The 22174-nt window shown below is 45.1% G+C and overlaps 1 protein-coding gene across 10 annotated transcripts in view; it reads right to left on the bottom strand.

The window, feature by feature from the left end:
- Positions 1–22174, bottom strand: part of RBM33 (RNA binding motif protein 33) — a 123097-nt gene that overhangs the window by 39421 nt on the left and 61502 nt on the right. For all 10 annotated transcript variants that reach the window (XR_009053085.1, XM_057730525.1, XM_057730532.1 and 7 more), the window contains 5 exons: positions 9733–9865; positions 9176–9519; positions 7470–7763; positions 5444–5731; positions 775–1419 (listed from right to left, as the gene is read on the bottom strand). Coding sequence is in view for 9 of the 10 variants with exons in the window: in XM_057730525.1 (XP_057586508.1) it covers positions 775–1419; positions 5444–5731; positions 7470–7763; positions 9176–9519; positions 9733–9865 (1704 nt within the window). In the remaining variant the exon portion in view is untranslated. The remainder of the gene's footprint in view (positions 1–774; positions 1420–5443; positions 5732–7469; positions 7764–9175; positions 9520–9732; positions 9866–22174) is intronic.

Consider the following 22174-nt stretch of genomic DNA (forward strand, 5'->3'; position numbering starts at 1 on the left):
AAGAAAAGACTATACAGCGGGATTAAGGAAGCCAAGTATCCTATAGATGCTGACAGGAGAATCTCCTGAAATGGGAATCTATCTGCAGCAACTCTGTTTAGTTTAAGTACTGAATTTACCCAAACTGCAATGGAAGACTGCAATTATTGTGCTTTACTGAAAATGCTCTGAAATGGGCACTGTTCTAAGGTGAAGAAAGAAATGAGGTATGCTCCACTTCTGAAAGCACGCGGTAAGATCATACATGATTTCACTTTAGAATTCTGTGAATCCCTTTTTCCCTCAAACGGGGTGGGCGGTGGGGGCAGAGATGTGGAGGGAATTAGCTTGAACGGGAAGACAGGAAACAATCTTTGATTGTTAAAGGCAACACACACACTGCCACATCCACCCCGCCAAAGAGATGCTCACTGAATCTAAAGCTACACACAACAGATCACTTGTTTTATGGTAAAGGAAATTTTATTTTTAAAACAAACTTGATGGTTCTATCATTAATTATCTCCAAAAAGAGGCTGAAGCTGAGAAACATCTAATTTAGGAAATGTCACCCTGGTTTCTCACTAAGATTCAAAGAGACAACTGAAACACGGGTCCCAGCTGGAAGCAGAATGTAAACGACAATTCTCATAGCACCTTCGAGTGGGGAGAGGCTGGTCCACATGACTGTAAGAGAGGCTACTTGACTTCCCTTCCCTCAAACACTCTCTCTGGGAGTCAGGACACACTAAGGGAAACAGGTTCCGAGAGGCACTGGTGACGTCGCTGACTTACCCCGCCTGACAACTTAATCACCCTGACTTTGGAGCTGACGTGCGGCCCGTCTCCGCCACCGCTGTTGGCCCGGTGCACGACAGTCCTTTTGGCGCCAGGCTTGGCCTCCAGGGGCCGGCCCTGGAGGGACGCTGCCCGAGCAGTCTGCAGGGCGGGGGGCGGCCCCTCCCCGTCTGCAGGCTTCCCCGGCAGGACTTTGTGGGGAGCTGGACTCTGAGGTATGGTTCTGGCCTGTCTCAAATGTTTCAGTGGTTTCATCTGCTGTCCTGGATACTGCGTGTTAGCACCAGAGGGCACGAAGCTGCATGTTTTGGGGGGAGCATTTGGAACGACGGCTTCTTGGTTTTTCCCGAGCAGTCTGTTTTTCACATTGGGTCTGACCTGTGCCCCCGGCAAGGGTAACAGGGGGCTGCCGCTGGGGGGTGACGGTGCCAGCGGCTGCTCCTCCTGCTCGGCCGGGGCCAGCGGGGGGCAGAGCTGCTGCTGCTGCTGCTGCTGCGCCAGCCGCTCGAGCAGCTCCTTCTTCCTCGCGCCCGCCTGCTGCTGCCGCCGCAGCTCCTTCTGCTTCAGGATTTCCTCCCGCAGGCGCTTCTGCTCCTCTATCTTTAAGCGGTATAACCTCGTTTCCTCATCTTCATCAGGAAACTGAAACAGAAAACATGCGCGGTTCACTATGGAGTGCAAGGCTAGGGCACGCTTCCAGTCTGTTTCAACGAACTTAAGAAGAGGCACTTCCTAACAACACTTTAATTCAGGATTTGAAAGCAGCCATTCAGAATCTGCTTATAGACTTTAAGTAGAACTCCTTCCCCTGGGGAGGGAACAAAAAATTACACAGCTAAAGCTAATTTGGAAAATCTTATCAGAATAGTAAAAATGAAATAATGTAAATTTCCACTCATTTACAACTTTGAAACCAATTAAACTATTCATTTAAGATATCAAAATATGTTTGAAATGGAAACTGCAACAGTAGGGAGGCCTCACTGTCACACAGGTTTTATCTGGCTCTTCTCTGACGAACCAACAAAAGGTGGGGTGTAAATGACCTGAAAGGGCCTGATTAGAACTATTGATTTTTCGTACAGAATTTTCAGCCTCATCTCAAACTCATTTGTCACAGAATAATTGCTTCTAATGAACAGCACAAGTCGATCTCTCTGACCTTGAACTCATGCACTCTCCTCAGAATCAAAATGCTGCCAATTGCAGTATTGGAATATTAATGGTATATAAGGAATGCCTTGACTATGCCAGTTCCAAACCATTCTGAAAGTCTATCAAAAGAATCTTTGTAAAAGTCCAATAATTAAAAAAAAAAAAAAAAGCATCCAAAGAGGAAAGTTTATTAAAAGTTAAGCATTTGCTCAACTGGTTTGCAAGGCAGAAACAGAGACACAGATGTAGACAACATGTATATGGACACCAAGTGGGGAAAGCTGGCGGGGGCGGGGGGTGAATTGGGAGATTGGGATTGCCATATATACATTACTAGTAAGAAAAAAAATAATCAAATTGTACACTTTAAATATATGCAGTTTATTGTATGTCAATTGTACCTCAATAAAAGTTCTTAAACAAAAAAAAAGTTAAGCATTTGTTTAAAATTGTGATAATTTTCTTAAAAAAACCATAGATCTCATCACTCACAGATCCTTTACAAAAGACTATAACAAGATTTAATCTATCTAGAATTTAGGCATTAACAAACCTTAGAAGTTAGGAATTAGAAGACCAAAACGTAGCTTAAGAGTCGGTCGGCTGGTGCCCCCAGAGCCCATGCACTTGACCTACAAGATATAGAGCCAAGCCCTCATTGGGGCTTACTTGTCCTTTTAGAAGCAATTCTGATCAACTCAGTCATCTAATTTGAAGTCTAGGACAGATGTGAAAGAACAAATCTGAAGCTGCATAAAGGCTACACAGAGCTAGAAGTGACATTAAGGGGAAGACAGAAAAACAGAAGTTCAAAAAGCACAGGGGCCAGGGCATTCTAGGGAAACAGTAAGAGGCCAGAGGGCCCACTGTTTCAAATGCAGGAATAATTAATATTCACTAGGATTCTTCCCCAAGTTAATCAAAAAAGAGTTAAGGTATGTTCAAGAATATAGGTAGAAATACTTCTAAATAGATTTGTCCTTTATTATATCATTATCAACTGGGTGAATATAAGAAGATAAACCACATTTACCTAAGCAAAACAATTAGATTTTAAAAAGTAAAAAAAAAAAAAAAACTTTACTCCTGGTCCCATTCTATGTGCACAGAAAATTAAAAGCAAACAAATTAAGACACTCCACTTACACAATGGCCACCTGCAAGTTCCATTTCATGCACAAAGCATCCATTTTATTCCACAGAAGACTTCTTCAGAAGCCTGCTTAAATCAACTATTGTGAAAGGGACAGACAGATGTGGCGAGTTGGTGTGCCTAAAAAGCCACTTTTCTCACTTTATTTAGCCACTGTTATTATAAAAGTGTATGTGGGCTGGAGGTGCGTGAGCTCCGAGGGCACCATGAGACCTGAGGCAACAGCCAGAGCTGGGGGGGCATGGTGACGTGTCTGTCACTGCCCCAGGTATGGTCCCCAGGGACCACCGCCTCGTTGGCCCGAGAGCCATGGAGGCCTTGGATCCTAACCCCCCAGGATGCTGAGCCCACCAGAACTGGAACCAAGATTTAAAATGCATGAACTGGGACTTCCCTGGCGGTGCAGTGGTTAAGAATCCGCCTGCCAATTCAAGGGACACAGGTTCCATCCCTGGTCCGGGAAGATCCCACATGCTGTGGAGCAACTAAGCCCATGAGCCACAACTACTGAGCCTGCACTCTAGAGCCTGCAAGCCACAACTATTGAGCCCACATGCTGCAACTCCTGGAGCCCACGCCCTAGAGCCCGTGCGCCGCAACAAGAGAAGCTACCGCAATGAGAAGCCCATGCACCAAAACAAAGAGTAGCCCCCACTCGCTACAACTAGAGAAAGCCCGCACACAGCAACAAAGACCCAACTCAGCCAATAAATAAATAAATAAATTTATTAAAAATAAATAAGTAAAATGCATGAACTGGGGGGGAAGTGTATGTGACCTCATTTTTCTGAACAAAACCCGTTTATACACGAGTCAGCAACTAGCTATATAAACTAAAAGCAAGATAAACATTACAGCTGCTACAATAATTTATTAGAAGAAAATCTGACACCCCCCAATTTAATTGATTGAAAGGTAAAATCCAGTGTTAACTGGTTTTTATTATGATTAATAAAACATGACTTGCTTATATCCTTACCTAAGGAAACTCTTTGTGCCATTACTCTTTTATACATTCAGTTAATAGGATACTTATTACATTCTATATAATATTTACATTAGCGTAACTTCCACATACTGGTCTTTCGCAGCCTCTCGGGCACATACACCCAGCAGTAAAGGAAACTGAGGCTTGTGATAAGTGAAGTAACTTGCTCAGAGCCGCAGTGCTAGCCGCAGTCCTGGCATTCCAAGGGTGTGTTCTAACCTATGCTACACGAGAGGCCTACGATTTGTGAGAATCTGCACTGTGCAGACACCACCCAATTTTTGTATCCGTAATTCTAGGGAACAGCCCAAGATGGACTCTAACTGCAGGGAAGCATTAGACAGGCACGCTCACCTCTTTTTCAAGAGACCAACGGCCCCAAGGGGTCTGTCCCAGGCATACATTTTTACTAATGTAAAGAATTTTTTTTAAAAAACTTAGACGTTCATGACTAATACTGCATTGATACTGAGCCGCCTCTAAGCAAAATATAACCAAGTGGCCAAAACTAAATCAAGGTCCAAATAATATCTCAATTGGAAATCATGCAGAATACTGACTTGCATTTATTATTTATTCTTACAACACTTATACCTATTTATTTATTTATTTTTTTTTTTAATGGCGCACGGGCTTAGTTGCTCCGTGGCATGTGGAATCTTCCCAGAGGAGGGCTCGAACCCATGTCTCCTGCCTTGGCAGGCGGATTCTTTACCACTGCGCCACCTAGGAAGTCCGTCTTATACCTATTTAGAAATCAGCAATAATACATACAATTCAAAACAACACCCCCCCCCCCATCTTATTTAAAGGTCCAAAGTACAAGTGGTTCTACCTTCTAGTAGTTCACAGCGTAAAACCAGAAAAAGTCACAGGAACGTAAGAGGAAACGTCAGGGGTCCGCTAACTTCAGCTCAGGAGCCACACCTGGCCCAATGCTCGACTCTGGCATAAAGCGCCACCAGAACGAGCCGTGCCCGCTGATGGAAGACCGTCCACAACTGCTTTGTGCTAAAACAGCAGAGCTGAGTAATCCTGAGAGACAAGCTGGACAATCAAACCTAAAATATTTATTATCTGGGCCCTTTAGAGAGATAGTTTGCTAAGATCCCTGATATACACACATTCCGTAACATACAACTATAGCTGTATAAATATATAAATACAATCCAATACAGCACCAGTGAAAACGGAAGTATCTCTCATGAATGTGGCTGTTGGGTTAAAAGAAGGACCCAGTTAAAAGAAAGGGGTAAGATTTTGTGAAGAACTCACTGGATAAGAGTGAACTAAGAGGTACAGAGCTTGATCATACGGTCTTCCTGTGTGAGACCAAACATTATTTTTTAATTAAAAAAAAAAAGTCCTACCTCTGGTTCTGTTTTTGGCTCCTCTTTAGGCTGACCCACGGGGCTAACTGGCTTGACTTTCACGTCAGTCTTCCCCTGCAAGTTCCTGGGCCCCACACCGGGCCTCGTGGGTGGTGACGTGCTGATGACAGGTTTTACCTGAGCGGCAGGTGTGGAGGAGCAGCGACTGTTACTCATTTCTATAACGTGTGACGGTGCTATAGGTAATTCACGCAAATTACTGTTTCTTGGAGCAGTTGGCTGCATTTGCTGCATTGGTCGTTTGGTTACATTCTGAGAAGTTGTATTCTATCACAAGAAGAAAGAAATTCTAATTACAACTGGAAACTTGGGAAAAGAAACATAAAAAGGCACGTTAGATAAAAATACTTAAAAAAATCATTCTGAGTAAGTGACTTCTCTCTTGGGGGGCAGATACCCTCCCACTGGTAAACACCTTTTTCTGCGTAAATGTTTCCCACTCTGTGCAGCAGCAAACTCTGTTAGGGACCGGGGCTGGGAAAGGTACCATACCCGCCTACAGACAGGCTCCTCCTTACGGATATTACCCCACGTGACTGCAATTGGTGCCTCACGGGATGGGGACAGGCATTTCTAACAGAATCAACAAGGACTCCCACACAAGGAGAGACAGCCAGGTTAATGGTACCACCGCTCCAATGGGCCCCCTAAGTTCAAGGCAGAACAAACAAAGAATGAAGCATTAAGTCAGTGCCCTGAGAAACACTACTCCCTGGCAGAGAAAGATGCTGAAGGTTTCATCGGAGAGGACACTGTCAATCGTCTTTATCCTCAGGATTCTTAACAGAAACCCAACGCGCAGAGGGGTATGCAGACCTGTGAGATGGCAGACGGCTGGGAGAGGACTGGACTGCCCTCCAAGGCTGCTCAGCCCGAGGCTCGGGGTGTCGCCTGCCAGTGTTCTTACAAAATGAAGCCCAGATTACAAAGCACCCTCTTTCCAGATCTAGAAATCCTTTCTTATTTCTTACCACATTTTAGTCTCAATGTTACTTTAAGAAAGAGGCAGGCAGGAAGAAAACAGAGATTAAAAGTAGCTAAGTAACAAGCTTGAAGCTCAAGGCCAAAAGGAACAGTATTAAAGGGAAAACTCAATTATCTCACCTTATAGCCTGTAACCCTGACCATGAGCCTCTGTGCAGGCTAAGTTATTAAATGGAGGACAAGACAGTAACAATGACTAGTATTTGATTTTTTTTTATATGCGATCTCTTTTTATTTATTTTTTATTTATTGGCTGAGTTGCGTCTTCGTTGCTGCATGCAGACTTTCTCTAGTCAGCGAGTGGGAGCTACTCTTTGTTGCGGCGCACAGGCTTACTGCGATGGCTTCTCTTGTTGCGGAGAACGGGCTCTAGGCGCTCGGGCTTCAGTAGTTGTGGTACGTGGGCTCAACAGTTGTGGCTCTCGGGCTCTAGAGCGCAGGCTCAGTAGTTGTGGCACACGGACTTAGTTGCTCCGTGGCATGTGGGATCTTCCCAGATCAGGGATAGAACCCGTGTCCCATGCATCGGCAGGCAGATTCTTAACCACTGCACCCCCAGGGAAGTCGCAAGTCTTTGACTTTTAAAGCGACACGCATTTCCCAGTCTCTTTTAAAGCCTGACAAGCCACACATCTGAGGACAGTACTTGAAGCATAACCTCATAAATCAATGCAGTTCACCCCCCACAATTAACCGTAAGCTCAACGAAGGCAGGGAATGTGTCTCTTTTGTTCACTGCTCTATTCACAGGAGCTAGAGTGGTGCCTGACAACAAAGGATATTCGACAAATCCTTCCTGGATTCATTTACTTACGCGTTCACTGCCCGAGGAGACAGAGGCAATCTCAGCACCAAGAAGCAAGCCACTGGCAAAGGTCAAATGATGATCACCCAGAAATATGTCCCAAACCTCTGTGTCACTTAATCATATCATCTATCGCCATAGGAACATCTAGATACACAAGAGCGCTGTGACATAAAAGGTATCCCCAGAAGACAGCTGAAGACACTGGACACTTACATGCCTCAGCCCCTGGCGCTGGGGGCACTGCATCCGACTGCTGTTTGGCTGCGGCTGCGCCGTCTGCATGTGAGGCCTGAACTGGGGCTGAGCCATGGGCATCAGGGGCGGGGGAGGGACAGAGAGGTGGTGGTGGTGCTGGTGCTGCTGCGGCTGGTGAGGAGGCTGGTGCGGCGGCGGCTGGTGCTGCGGGGGCGGCTGCAGCGGGGGCTGGTGCTGGGGCTGCAGCGGGGGCTGCTGCTGGGGCTGCGGCTGGGGCTGGTGCGGAGGGGGCAGCGGGGGATGCAGGGGCCCCTTCCAGGCCAAAAAAGAGAGAAACAACAGTTTATCACGTATGTACTACTCATGTTCCAATTCAGCCATCTCCTTAAAAACCCCAACACCAGACAGAAACATCAAGTGGCACTAAAATTTCATTTTAGATTTGTTGACGAAGTAATATTATCTTCAGTGCAGTCATAAGCCAAAAGCTACTAGCTTGCATTTTATATTTGCCCTAAATCCTTTGAATCCTGAAATTCCAGGAATTTATCCCAAGGAAAGAACTAAGGATGCAAGCAAACACAACCTCAAGGATGTTTCCTGCAGCACTGCTTCTAATACCCAAATATGGAAACCAATAAACACATGCCCAAAAGTGACAGCCACAACATGGCAACTTGTGCAGGATTTCTAAATGACATAGTGAAAGATCATTCACTGCCATGAGAAGGTGAAGATAACATGCTAACTGGGACAGGAAAGCACCATGATGAGAATGCAGGCACCAGAAAGACTGGAAAAACTTGTGCACGCAAATGTTAGTGACAGCTGTTTCCAGATAGTGGGGTTATTCCCTTTCCTCTTAAAATGCTTACCTATACTTATTTCTGCAATGCAGATGTTTTATATACATATATATATGTGTATATATATATAAAAACATATACATATATAGAGAGAGAGTTCCCTTTGGCTGTGCTGGGCAGCTTCTAGGATCTTAGTTCCCTGACCAGGGACTGAACCCGCACCCTCAGCAGTGAAACTGTGGAGTCCTAATCACTGGACCATCAGGGAATTCCCAAATTACATTTTTTTAATAAAAAGAAAAAAACATTTTCTCGTAATGTAACAACTTAAATAACAACTATTTTCCTGTTTTTATTTCAGGTACATATTCTACATGTTTCTAAACAACTGGTTCAAGCACATCATCATTACATACCTTAACAAGAAAACGAAAAACACAGGAAGAAACGTGCAGGGTAAGAAAGATAGCAGACCCAAGGCAGCGGATGAAACATAACCCACCAGCAGAGGGCACTCAAATCCCTCAAATAACGAGGGAACGGCAACCCTTTTCCCCACTACACAGTGCAGGAACATAATTTGACAAAGAACCTTATTTCCTGTTAACCTTTAAGAACCTTGCAATGACAAGCAAAGGTATTATCAAAATCTGTCCTAATTTTATCAGCTGTATATAGTATATCCTTTACAAAATCATACTACCGAATTTTTGCATTTCCCCAAAAACGACACTTTCTCCAATTCTCCTATGAGTAAGGAGATAAGCAGTACTATTAAGAAAGTTGTCTTAAATAAAGAGAACATTTTAATTTAACACCTTTGTTCTTTAAATAATCTCCACCGCTTAGTAGACTAGAAAAAAATGTGACAGTTTCTCACATGAATTCTGAAGCACAAAGCCAGCTCGTGATGCGTACCTGAAGATTAGGCTGTGTGTGGGTGGGCAGGAACGGCTGTCCTGGGCCGGGCAGGAAGGGCTGTCGAGGAGGGATGAAGGGCCGTGTGGCTGTGGACCCTGGCTGGCTGAAGTGCAGAATCCCCACTGGCCCTGGCGGCTGGAGGGCTGGCCTCACAGGCCTCTCTCTGGGGAACACAGGCTGCTGTCCTTGCTGATTAAACGCTGGTCCGGGCTGGGTGAATGGTAAGGGACTGGGGGTGGGCACAGGGTGACCACTGCTAAGAAGCGTGGGAGGAGGTGGCGGTGGAGGGGGACTGCGCTGTTCCAGAAAGAGATGACCCGGGAACCTCGGTTCACCTGAAACTGAAGGGTGTTGTGACATTACTACCCTCTGGTTGCACAGAAGACGCACGTCACAGCAATCGGGTTGATGTACTGCCTCACTACGGACAAAAGTTACAAGCAGTATCTGGGTGTGAATGTCCAGAAAGAATTCTAGATTGTGCCTCTTATTTCTAGATATTCAGGCACATCGTCCCATACAGCTCTGTTTCCTTACTCTGCACCATCCTTTACCTCCTAAGAAGAAAGGGTCTCGATCCTGCGGAGGGGGCGGGGCCCTCCACTGGTCCTGAAGAGGAAGCCGCGGGGGCTGGCTGAAATTGTTGGGAACAGGCCCAGGTGTGTGCTGCGGAAACTCTGGGGGGCCCTAAAGAACAACAGGAAAACAGGATGGAAGAGGGGGGAAATAAAACGGTAATTTTCAGAAAGGTATACATGTTTTAAGTTTTCCCCTGAAAACATCAAGTAACATCTCCTGTAGCCTCATACCCATATGCAACTTCACGTTACAAAATAGGTGATTCTGCCATAATGGAACAGTAAAACATCAAAATGCAGCATCTAAAAATTAATTCAATGTTTTAACAGCACTGCAGAACCAAAAGAATATTATTTCTAAGCTTACTCGATCCATGCAATTACTGACCTCCTTGCCTATTAATCTGAAAGACTACCTACTTTCAGCATTCCTGACATTTATCTTCTCAAACATGCTATTCTCTGCTACCTTTTTAACACAACATAAGCCACAGCTATGAAGCTGCTTTACTTCAAAAGAAGAAAAAGAAATTGAATGTGTACCATAACAAAAATCAGCAATCTCTGACAAAACAGGAAAGTGTGAAATGTCTGAGAAACCACATTACTACAAAAGAAATAATACAGTCAGGTTCCACTGGCTAAAAATTCTGAACTCTTACAGATTACCAATTTTCAATAACTGCATGTGACTAGAACTATACAAAGCCATTAAAATTATTTCACTCTTTACCCAATATTTTATAATAACTTTAAGTGGCGTATAATCTATAAAAATTCTGAATCACTATGCTGCACACCTAAAACTAATATAATATTGTAAATGAACTATATCTCAATTTAAAGAAATTACTTCATTTTTTAGTTGGCTTTTCAAGTATTTACGGAGATTTTTTAAAAACAACACCTTTGAGAAAGCCTCATTTTTTTTGTGAGACATTTAAAGAAAGCCTCACAATTTTTTTTTCACTTCTTTATCCAGAAATTCATTAATTATACACACTGCATCATCAAAATAATTTTCACTTAATAACACCTCATTCTTTGAAGTATTTCTCAACTTTTTAAAATCACATTCTCTCTCATAAACTTAAAATTCTAATGACTTTTCTGTCATTTTATTACTAATATAATTAGCTGTTCTTTCTAAAGGTGACATCATTACACTGAAAATGCTTCTGCAAGTCAGGATGGTGGAAAAGGAGGACGAGTCCTCGCTCCTCACAAGTACATCAAGAGTTCATCTACAAAGGGAACAATTCTCTCAGAGCACCTGCTGAACGCCAGCAGAAGACTGGACACCTAAAAGGACAAGAATAATCCCCCCCTAACTGGGTAGGATGAAAGAAAGAGAAAGAGAAGAGAGGGATTAAAAAGGGGAACAGCAACCCTGGTGGGAAGCTGAAGGTGAAGGGAGGTTCCCACACTCAGGTGCTGGACACCTCACGCCAAACAATCGGCAAGACAGGAACACAGCCCCACCCATCAGCAGACAGGCTGCCTGAAGTCATACTAAGCTCACAGACACCCCCAAACACACCCCTGGGCAGAGCCCTGCCCACCAGAGGAAAAGACTCAGGCATCAGTCCCTCCCACCAGGAAGCCGACACCAGCCCCTGGACCAACCTCACCCACCAGGGGCAGACACCAGAAGCAAGAGGAACTACCACCCTGCAGCCTGGGAAAGGAGACCCCCAAACACAGTAAGTCAGACAAAATGAGATGTCAGAGAAATACACTGCAGATGAAGGAGCAAGGTAAAAGCCTTCAAGACCAACTAGACAAAGGGGAAATAATCAATCTACCTGAAAAAGAATTCAGAGTAATGACAGTAAAGATGATCCAAAATCTCAGACATAGAATGGAGGCACGCATCAAGACAACAAGATACAAGAAGTGTTTAACGAGGACCTAGTAGAGCTAAAGAACAATCAGAGATGAACAACACAATACCTGAAGTGAAAAATACACTAGGAGGCATCAACGGCAGCATACCTGAGACAGAACAGATAAGTGAGCTGGAAGACAGAATGGTGGCAATAACTGCCGTGGAACAGAATAAAGAAAAATAATGAAAAGAAATGGGGACAGTCTCAGAGACTTCCGGGACAACATTAAATGCACCAACATTCGAGTTATGGGGTCTCAGGAGAAGAAGAGAAAGGGAAAGGGCCTGAGCAAATATTTGAAGAGCTTATAGTCAAAAACCTCCCCAACATGGGAAAGGAAAGAGCCACTCAAGTCCAGGAAGCGCAGAGAGTCCCAGGCAGGATAAACCCCCGGAGAAACATGCCAAGACACATATAAACCAAACTAACAAAAATTAAATACAAAGAAAAAATATTAAAGGCAGCAAGGGAAAAGCAACAAATAACACACAAGGGAATCCCCATTAGGTTATCCGCTGATTTTTCAGCAGAAACTCTGCAGGCCACAATGGAGTGGCCGGACATATTTAAAGTGGGCTTAGAGACGCACACCTCCCGCACAGCTGAAAATCCACGTAAAACTTACAGTCAACCCTCCATACCCCCGGTTCTGCACCCATGAATTCAACCAACTGCGACTGTGTGACACTGTGTTATTCACCCTACACTGGTACTGACTACGTCTGCTCCAGGAGTTTCAATGGACTTGCCTCTGTCTTCACTGCCACATTCTTTTTGTGTGAAGCCAATGAGATACGTGGTGTGCACATGCATGGAGGTCTCACCAGGTAACTTAAAAAGAACATTTATGAATAAAGTATTTATTTATAGCATTAGTATTCTGTCTATAGTCTTACAGACATTTTCCCTCGCATATACATGTATTTCAAACCTTCCTGGGTGATAATAAATCAGCAATCAAAGTGCAGTCATTATTTTTTTTCTGGCCACGGCACGTGGGATCTTAGTTCCCCAACCAGGGGTTGAACCCGTGCCCCCTGCAGTGGAAGCACGGATTCTTAACCACTGGACCTCAAGGGAAGTCCCCAGTCATCGTTATTATGATGATGATTTTTAATGTTTACACCATTTTTCTTGGAGTGGCGCAGAATACAGAATTTGAAATTGCCTGCCCTCTGTTTTGTGGCACGGTTTGACGGGTCATGCCCCTCCAATCCACGCGCTGTGACTATACAAATCAGCAACGCTCCTAAGGAGGCCGGGTTTCAATTACACCGCTCGTCTCCTGAAACTACATTAATGTATACTTGACGGTCCCTCTTTTGGAAGAGGGAACACCAAGAAAGAGTTTCAAATAGATAAACACAGAAGGGACAGATAAGTTTCATTAACAACACCACAGCCTAAAACAAGCTACTGGATGTAAGAGGTGAAAGAAATCACTGAAATTCAAAATCTTTTAAAAATGAAACATATGTATTTTTCATGAGGTTTTAGCTTACAAATAGTGAAATATTAACACCTACGTGAAGACAAGGAAAAAACATTTTCAACCTTTAAAGTGCCATAATGAATGACAGCTCTCTTCTAACACCTCAGCTGTGATCACGTATAAACAGGCATATGTTAGCCTAGGGCACTAGGGCAGGGTTTGTTCCCATACGGGTTTGGTGGAGTAGATCCTAGCCAGGGAACAAAAGACCTCACGAGAAGCCTCAGAAAAAAGCCCCATACTTGGGTATGGAAGTGGCCCATCAGCAGGACGGCTATGCCAGGAAAGGACCTCAGGCCGGTCCACCTTCTGATAATCAGGCAGAAAGTTCAAAGGCCAAGTCGTGAACCTGGGCCAGCGCTGGAGCAACCAGCAACCTGCAGCTCTGGCTGTTGCACTGGGCATGGGGTGGCATTAGGACGGCTCTAGGCAGGCCGGGGAGGAGGGCAGGATGGCTTAGTGAAACGCAGTGGGACTTGGTGTAGTCTCCTGGATTCAGTGTCAATTCTCTTGCTTCTCTGGCCAGTCTTGCAGCCCCATGGGAACTTGGTGAAACTCGGAAACCGAGTCAGAGCCCAGGCTGGAGTCTGAACCAAGGCTCAGGTCTGGGCACCGTCAACAAGAGTGGGAGATGATCCTTCCTCCTGTGTGCGTGTCGGCCCACACTCCCGAAGTGCTCCCCCTGTACAGCAGCGACTGGCAAAGGGTTCACACTAAGTAACCCTGAGAAGCCAACGTGAGCATCTGCTTCACAGTGAGGACCATTGAGGACCGGGGTGTGACGGCAACGGCTCCCACCACCTGTGGCTCACGCACTGCCGCCAGGCCCTGTGTAGAGCCCTTGACCTCCTGAGCTCGTGAATGCACAGCACAGTGACCGCAGGGTTGTGTGTCCTACTTCACAGCCAAGGAAGTAGAAACTTAAGACATTAAATAATGTGTCCAAGGTGACACCAATTTTTTTTTTTTAATCACAGATTTCAATCCCCAAGAAAAACAAGTTAAAATGCAGTAAGGAAAGTTTCAAACCATATGGTATAAATCTTTTCAAAATTACTAAATTTGGGGATTTAAAACACCATATTTTCCCAACTCAGATATCAAAATGATAGTCTAGAACATGAATTCTGGAAACCATCACATCCTTTACAAACTTCCACATTCTACTGATTTCTTCGGGAAATGTCCACTCTATGCTTCTGTTTCAGCCAAAATGTGAGCATTCTCGTAAGCCCTCAGTATAGAAACTTTATTTTCTCCCATCCCTCCGTCACTCTCCCGCCGACTGCCTGTCCAGTGGCCACACTGTTTCAGGAGACCACAGGCGGCCCCCTAGCGCCCGCGCCTCTACAGACCACGGAGCACCGCTGGATGAAACTCTATACGCTCAGACTCACTCCAAGTTTCTATTTAATCTTAATGGGCCCAGCAATGTCCCTCACAGTTTCCCCTCCTCCTGGGCAGCCCTCCCACTGCCCAGGACACTCTCCTATCTCTGAGCATCTTCTAGTCCCTCAGCCTCCAGACCCTGCCCCCCCTCACCCTCCTACCACGTAAAATACTTCCTACCCCCACCTCAGGTGACACCCCTACCCCCAACAGCGCTCTGCCTTCTCGCTTCCTTTCTGTCCGCTCCACTTTCATTCACCTGCATCTACAGAGAACTTTCCAGCATGATCATGTGCTTGTCGCTAACTGTCTATTCGTTAAAACTTGTAATTCTCATTCTGTTACTGCATTTGGTCAGATTTTTCACTTAAAAAATAGCAAAAGTATGGCTGAATTATAACAGCACTTTAAAGTATTACTCTACTGACTTGCTGCCAGGCTTTCAATCTGAACTACAGTCAGCATACTCCAGGACTCGGAACTCACTAGCTCTACCAGTCACCACTACGTGCATGAGCTGACAAAAAAGGACAGATCTCAGGAGACGGTGTCAGAAAGAAGGACTGAGAAAGAGGGAAAGTCTTCTGGGGCTGTTGCCACGTAGCCCTTCAGTTCTGTGTTGTACGAATAGCTAGAAAGCAGCATCACCCACTGTGGGAACTTTTACTAACTTGCAACCGCTTCACTGATTCCCATAAAGACGAAAGCAAAGCTTCCCCTCAGTTGTTCAGAACCACTGTGATCACAGCCCCTCAGTCCGGTGCTGCGCCCACACCCCAGCTCGGGCCCACTTCCACTTGCATCCACTGTGGGTCACTGCAGGACACACGTGGTCTGCACAGTGTCGACACCGGCACTGCCAATACCCGAAAGGCAGAACTCAGCCCCACATACGGAGGAATGACGCCGGGACTGCTTCTTTACTCAGCTTCACGGAGGCCCAGGACTGACAGAGTCTCTGTCTTGCTTCCCTGATTTTGCTCACAATTAGAAGAAACTAGGAAGAGGTTCCTCACTTTTCTGTCTTTATTAATAAACACAGCTTTCTTCATTATTTAACATGTGAAGCCCCAATACCTATTCCCACTCTTCTTAGCAGCCTCACATCATGCTGAGGAAATACTCGGTTTCTCTTGAAATCTGGAGTTATGTATAATTCCATGACTGCATTTTAGTGCCACAAGTCTCACCTCCACTGATGAAGCTCTCACAGGCACTGGTCACGGAGCTGCAGCAACAGAGCTCTTTATAACCTTCCTTTCCTCCTTCCATTAGACAGTTAATTTCAAGTCCTCCCAAAGATAGGTTTTCTCATTACAGATAAGGCAAAATGTAAGTGGAAAAGGAGACTGACTTCCACTGCACTGTAAGTAGAAAGTCTGCTAAGTTTTGATTTTTACTTTGCTATAGGTTGAAATCAGGGAAAGTATTCTCTCCTTAACCTCTTCATCCTTTTCTAAAAGGAAGCAGTTACTGAGTTACAAGAATGAATTCAAAGAGAGACTGATGTGGTTGCTTTTCAATAAAAACTTTAAGCTGGAAAACTGGACAGCTACACGTAAAAGAATGAAATTAGAAAACACCCTAACACCACACACAAAAATAAACTCCAAATGGATTAAAGACCTAAATGTATGGCCAAACACTATAAAACTCTCAGAGGAAAAGATAGGAAGAACACTCTTTGACATAAATCACAGCAAGATCTTTTTTGATCCACCCCCTAGAGTAATGGAAACAAAAACAAAAATAAATAAGTGGGACCTAATGAAACGTCAAAGCTTCTGCACAACAAAGGAAACTATACACAAGATGAAAAGACAACTCTCAGAATGACAGAAAAAATTTGCAAAGCTATCAACAAAGGATTAATCTCCAAAATATATAAACAGTTCATGCAACTCAGTATCAAAAAAACAAACAACCCAATCAAAAAATGGGCAGGAGACCTAAACAGACATTTCTTCAATGTCGACATACAGATGGCGAAGAGGCACGTGAAAAGCTGCTCAACATCACCAATTATTAGAGAAACACAATTCAAAACGACAATGAGGTATCAGCTCACACCGGTTAGAATGGGCATCATCAGAAAATCGACAAACAGTAAATGCTGGAGAGGGTGTGGAGAAAAGGGACTCTTGCACTGTTGGTGGGAATGTAAACTGATACAGCCACGATGGAGAACAGTATGGAGGTTCCTTGCAAAACTAAAAATAGAGTTACCATATGACCCAGCAATCCCACTGCTGGGCATATACCCAGAGAACACCATACTTCAAAAAGACACATGCACCCCAATGTTCATTGCAGCACTATTTACAATAGCCAGGACATGGAAGCAACCTAAATGTCCATCCACAGATGAATGGATAAAGAAGATGTGGTACAGTGCTTCCCTGGTGGTACAGTGGTTAAGAATCCACCTGCCAATGCAGGGGACACGGGTTTGATCCCTGGGCTGAGAAGATCCCACATGCCGCGGAGCAACTGAGCCCATGCAGCACAACTAGTGAGCCTGTGCTCTAGAGCCCAAGAGCCACAACTACTGAGCCCATGCGCCGCAACTACTGAAGCCTGCACACCTAGAGCCCGTGCTCCACAAGAGAAGCCACTTCACTGAGAACCCTGCACACCACAACAAAGAGCAGCCCCCCCTCACAACTAGAGAAAGCCTGTGTGCAGCAACAAAGACCCAACACAGCCAAAAATAGAATTATAATAAATCTTAAAAAAAGAAGAAAAAAAAAAAGATGTGGTGTGTGTGTGTGTGTGTATATATATATATATATGTGTCTGTGTCTGTGTGTGTGTGTATATATATATACACACACAATGGAATATTACTCAGCCGTAAAAAGGAATGAAACTGGGACATTTGTAGAGACATGGATGGACCTAGAAACTGTCATACAGAGTGAAGTAAGTCAGAAAGAGAAAAACAAATATTGCATATTAATGCATATATGAGGAATCTAGAAAAATGGTACAGATCAACCAGTTTACAAGACAGAAATAGAGACACAGATGTAGAGAACAAACATATGGACACCAAGGGGAAAAGGGAGGATGGTGTTGGGGTGGGATGAATTGGGAGACTGGGATTGCCATACATATATTACTAATAAGAAAAAAATATCAAATGGTACACTTTAAATATATGCAGTTTATTGTATGTCAATTATATCTCAATAAAAATTCTTTAAAACAAAACAAAACAAAAACTTCAAGCTGCTGGAGAACTGGGTATATTACTTCTTGGTTCTCTAAGCACTTTCAGATTTCCCGGAAGATTATTTTGAATACTCCTAACTTCTATAGGCATTTTTTGGTATTAAACTGAAAATATATTGGGATCATAAACCTTGTCCCCTTTGGAATTTTAATACTGTGATTTTCCTCTTTTCCCAAACCTTCCTTACTTTTACTGATCATCCACGTGCCAAATGCACACACACAGGCAGTCACGTGTTAGCAACAGAGAACAAAGCCCCAGAATTCTTTCTCCATCAGTAATATTTAAATAGAATCTTATTCTATCTTCCCTAAATGACCCTCTAGCCTAAAGGCATTAGTGACTGAGAAACTGCACCCCAGTGCTAGACTGACGGGTCTCTCAGCCTTGTCTCCCAGCTCTCTCACTCATGGCATGGCCTTGAGCACGCCATCAAACCGCTCTGGGCCTCGGTCTTCTCATCTGTGAAACAGGGATAAGAGACAGTCCCTACCTCACAGGAGAAGATGAGGCACAGGCAAAGCACTGTGGACAGCACCCAGCCAGCAGCAGAGGCTCACCACGCGTGTCATCATCACTCTTCCATGACATTTCTGCAGACGGCCTTCCACCATAAATACAACATATATTATAATACTTATATTAGCTAATTATTAATATAATTAATAATTACATAGCTTCTGACAATTTACATGTTTCCTTATAAGGTGAAAGACAAAACAGCACAGATCTTCCTGCGCTCTCCTTCTGTGTTCACACCTGAAGGCCTTCGCAGAGCAGGTATTACCAAGTCCTAATAATTTCACCTCCTCAATCTTCCTCGAGTCCACACCCCAACCCCCTGCCCCCCCACCCTTCAGCTCGCGGAGCCACAAGGGCCAAGACCATGCCATTTCACTCACCAGGGTATCTCCACGCCGCGTGGCACAGGGCCTGGCACAGACGCGCACAACATGTAAGGGGTGGATGAAATGCCTGTACACAAAGCAAGGGAGGCCAGGCCCACGTCTAACAGAGAATGCTCCAGCTCGCACAACACAACCACCGGCCGCCCAGGACCACGTGGGCAGGGGCCGCCTGGAAGCCTCAGGAAGGTGACAGAGAAGCGCTGACTGTGCTGACTGAGGCTCCTGGGGCTGAGCAGACTCGGAGCACAGACAGGGCAGTAGGACCAGAGAGCAGGCAAGACCACAGACCCGACTCTCCAACCTAGCTGTAGGAGAACCTGCTGTAACCTGTCCTGTAACGCCGTCGTATCATTAGAGAGGAAAAGTGACTCGAACCTGGAGACTCGTCCTCACCTGACGACCACATCCCTATCTTTAGAGAGCAAGGGTAGTTCCTTGAAGAATGAAACTGAGGTGGACGGTGGGTGGGGTACACTTCCAGCACTGCTGTGAAGGAAGACAGCGAGGCCAGTGGCCCCCTCTTGGCTGTAGATCCAATGGAAGAATCGTGCACCTGTAAGAGGCATGACAACCATAAACCACAAGGAGGACCGCAAACCGATTCAGTCAGAGGACCAAGTTCTGGCAGACGGCGTGTGAGCAGAAGTGATGTGGCCGCTTCCAGGCCCTGCCAGTGAAAGACAACCTCGCGTGAATAATCCTCCCTCTTTCTCCACCTGCCAGTGGGAGGAGAGAGGGGCCCCTGAGGACCCGAGGAAGATGCTGAGAGGGCAACCTGAGGGAGAAATAAGCTTCCCAGTGCTGAGCCACCGAGGGCCCAGAGCCGTGAAGTCAGTCCACCCTGGCTGACGCGCCCATGCTGGACGCTCCGGGGCCGTCGACGCGTGTGCAAATGCTGTCCTGGCGGATGGGGGTTGCTTTGCCAAGGGCTACCTGACGGCCACGCACTCTGCCCTCTGCCCTGGGATGGACAACTCCGAGGCGGGACTTATGCTCCAGAGCCCCACCCCCCGAGCTCAGGCCAGGGCTGGAAACTTTCACCTGAAACCACATCTTAGCCCGGCTCCACCCTCTTGCTATCCTGCATACTCCCTGCGCCCTTACCTAGTCCCAGGCACCCCAAATGCCCCTCCCAGGCTCTGCGGCTGCCAACCTAAGGCTCAGCCCACACTGCTGCTGCTGCCAACTCTGCAGGGCGCTCCTCTGCTGTCTCCCTCAATCCTGACAACAGCCCGACGGGGGAGCTATTCTGCTCACAAAAATCTTCTGAGCATTTAAATAACCTGCACAAAGCACAAGGTTAGAAAGCACCAGGTCACCTATGTCCAGAGCACGGACACGTACCCACCATGCTAGCTACTGCTTGTTGTGAACAGCAAACAGCAGGGACTTACTTTCACATCCCCTTATCTGTCTCAGTGTCATACAATCACACACGTACATGTAATTGTGTGAGAGCATGTGTGCACTTTAGAGGCAAGAAAACCAGTAAATACCAAACCAAGTCAAAAGTCAGCCACGGAAATTCCACGGGCCGCCTGAATGTGTAAAACAAATGAGCAGTTCTTATCTGATCAACCTGAGAGGCTGATAAAGGAGGGGGCCGGAGATGCCATCCACAGCTTAGAAAGAGACAGCTGACTCAAGCTCAGTGAACAAGGACATCTCTAGCTTTGGAAGTTGGCTCAATAGAATAAGAAAAGAAAAAGAGGGGTTCTGTGGGCTTGACCTTGAAACTAAGTGACCTGGGCAAGGTGTGGGAACCTGGGACGGCCAGGTAGAGGGCAGCAGGTGCCAGGTAAGACCACAGCAGGTCATGTACAGGCCCCCAAGAAGCTAAAAGCCATGCTGAGGTGCACAAATGAGGGAGGCCGACCCTGGGAAAGAGACAGCCTTAATGATAAATGCATCATATCCAAGCAGGAAGAAGCCCACTTCCAAGAGGGCAAATGCCTGTGTAAGAGCCAGCTGGCAGCAGGATTAGAAAGAAGAGGGCAGATAATACCAGACATCATTCAATAAGAAAGACAATGACTGATACATGAAATAAACCGCAGTGACAATGGCTACTCCTCTGGTGATGTCAGGCCATGCTGGACACGAGGGAGCAAACCATCTGGAAGACATGCGGGCCCCTAACTGCCTCCATTTGCGTCAGTGGATAACAGAACTTGAGAGTCTGAATATGTAAACTGAAAATTTCTCAGCTTCAAGTTCCTAGAAGCTACTTACTGACTGTTAGTACTGGCTTTATGAAATAAAAACTTAACAAACAGTAGGTATCATTAAGCTCACAATACCATTTTTCCTGTTTCCTGTCCTGTTTTGAACACAGATGTCACTTTTTTTTTCTCTATTTATACAATTCAAATTCTGGCCACATGGAAAAGATGGCCAGTTGCTCGCCTAGTATAAATTCTCACTTCTCCCTCAGTAGCAGAAGGACGACACTGTGCCCAGCTAGAAGACCACCAACCCCACCCTGGGACAAGATGGGCTGGCACAGCTGGGCAGGACCCCAGGGGAGGCTCACTAGGGACAGCACCTTCTGCTGTGCCTCCCGCCCCTTCTCCGCATTCAGCCTGAAACTTGAGTAGGGGAGAGAATAGATCTCTGATAACAACTCAGAACTGCTATACCAGCCCAGAAAAACTTTTTTTTTTTTTTTTTTTTTTTTTTTTGCAGAAAACAGGACACCCAGTTTGTGAAGTCACTGTTACCTGAGTTTTCCATTACAGGCAGCCTCACTGACATCCTGACTGATAAAGCAAGTACACACTGTAGCTTTCATAAATACAGCACCAAGAAACGGGCAGAACCAGCAAAAAAAAACAGGACACTCAGTTTGTGAAGTCACTGTTACCCGAGTTTTCCGTTACAGGCAGCCTCATTCACAACCTGACTGATAAAGCAAGTACACACTGTAGCTTTCATAAATACAGCACCAAGAAACAGGCAGAACCAACAACTTTTCCTTTAAGGGATGAAGAAACTAGGGTTTACAGAATTAAAATGAATTAGCCAAGGTTACCCTGTCAATACATAACTCAAGACACGAACCTATGTTTTCAGACTCGTGGTTTATAAACGCTCTTTCTTCCCTCACACACTGCTCCTGCTGCAACCCATCAGTCCTCAGGTAATGCCAAATAAACCATGGTTCCCGAGGCCGGTGTTCACTACCTAAGGTCTCCTGATGTGATCATTCACTTAATAACGTCTATCGTTTCACGAGTAGAAAGGATAATATGTGATCAATTCTCTCTAGAAAATGTAGAATTATTTTAAGACTGTTAATGAGTTGTAAATACCTCACTTAACAGAACCTTTAGGACTACCGTAATTCTACCTTTTGAAAGAAAAAGCTACCTTAATCCTTTTAAATAATTGCTGTTTTGCTTTTCTTTATATCCCTTTAAAAGTCCAAGGTAAGAAATTATCATTCTCCCTCATATAATTCTTATACAAATTGTACTTTCTTTTTTGCATTTCTTGTTAATTATAT

This window comes from Hippopotamus amphibius, chromosome 4 (assembly GCF_030028045.1).
Source record: "Hippopotamus amphibius kiboko isolate mHipAmp2 chromosome 4, mHipAmp2.hap2, whole genome shotgun sequence".
Taxonomy (NCBI): domain Eukaryota; kingdom Metazoa; phylum Chordata; class Mammalia; order Artiodactyla; family Hippopotamidae; genus Hippopotamus; species Hippopotamus amphibius.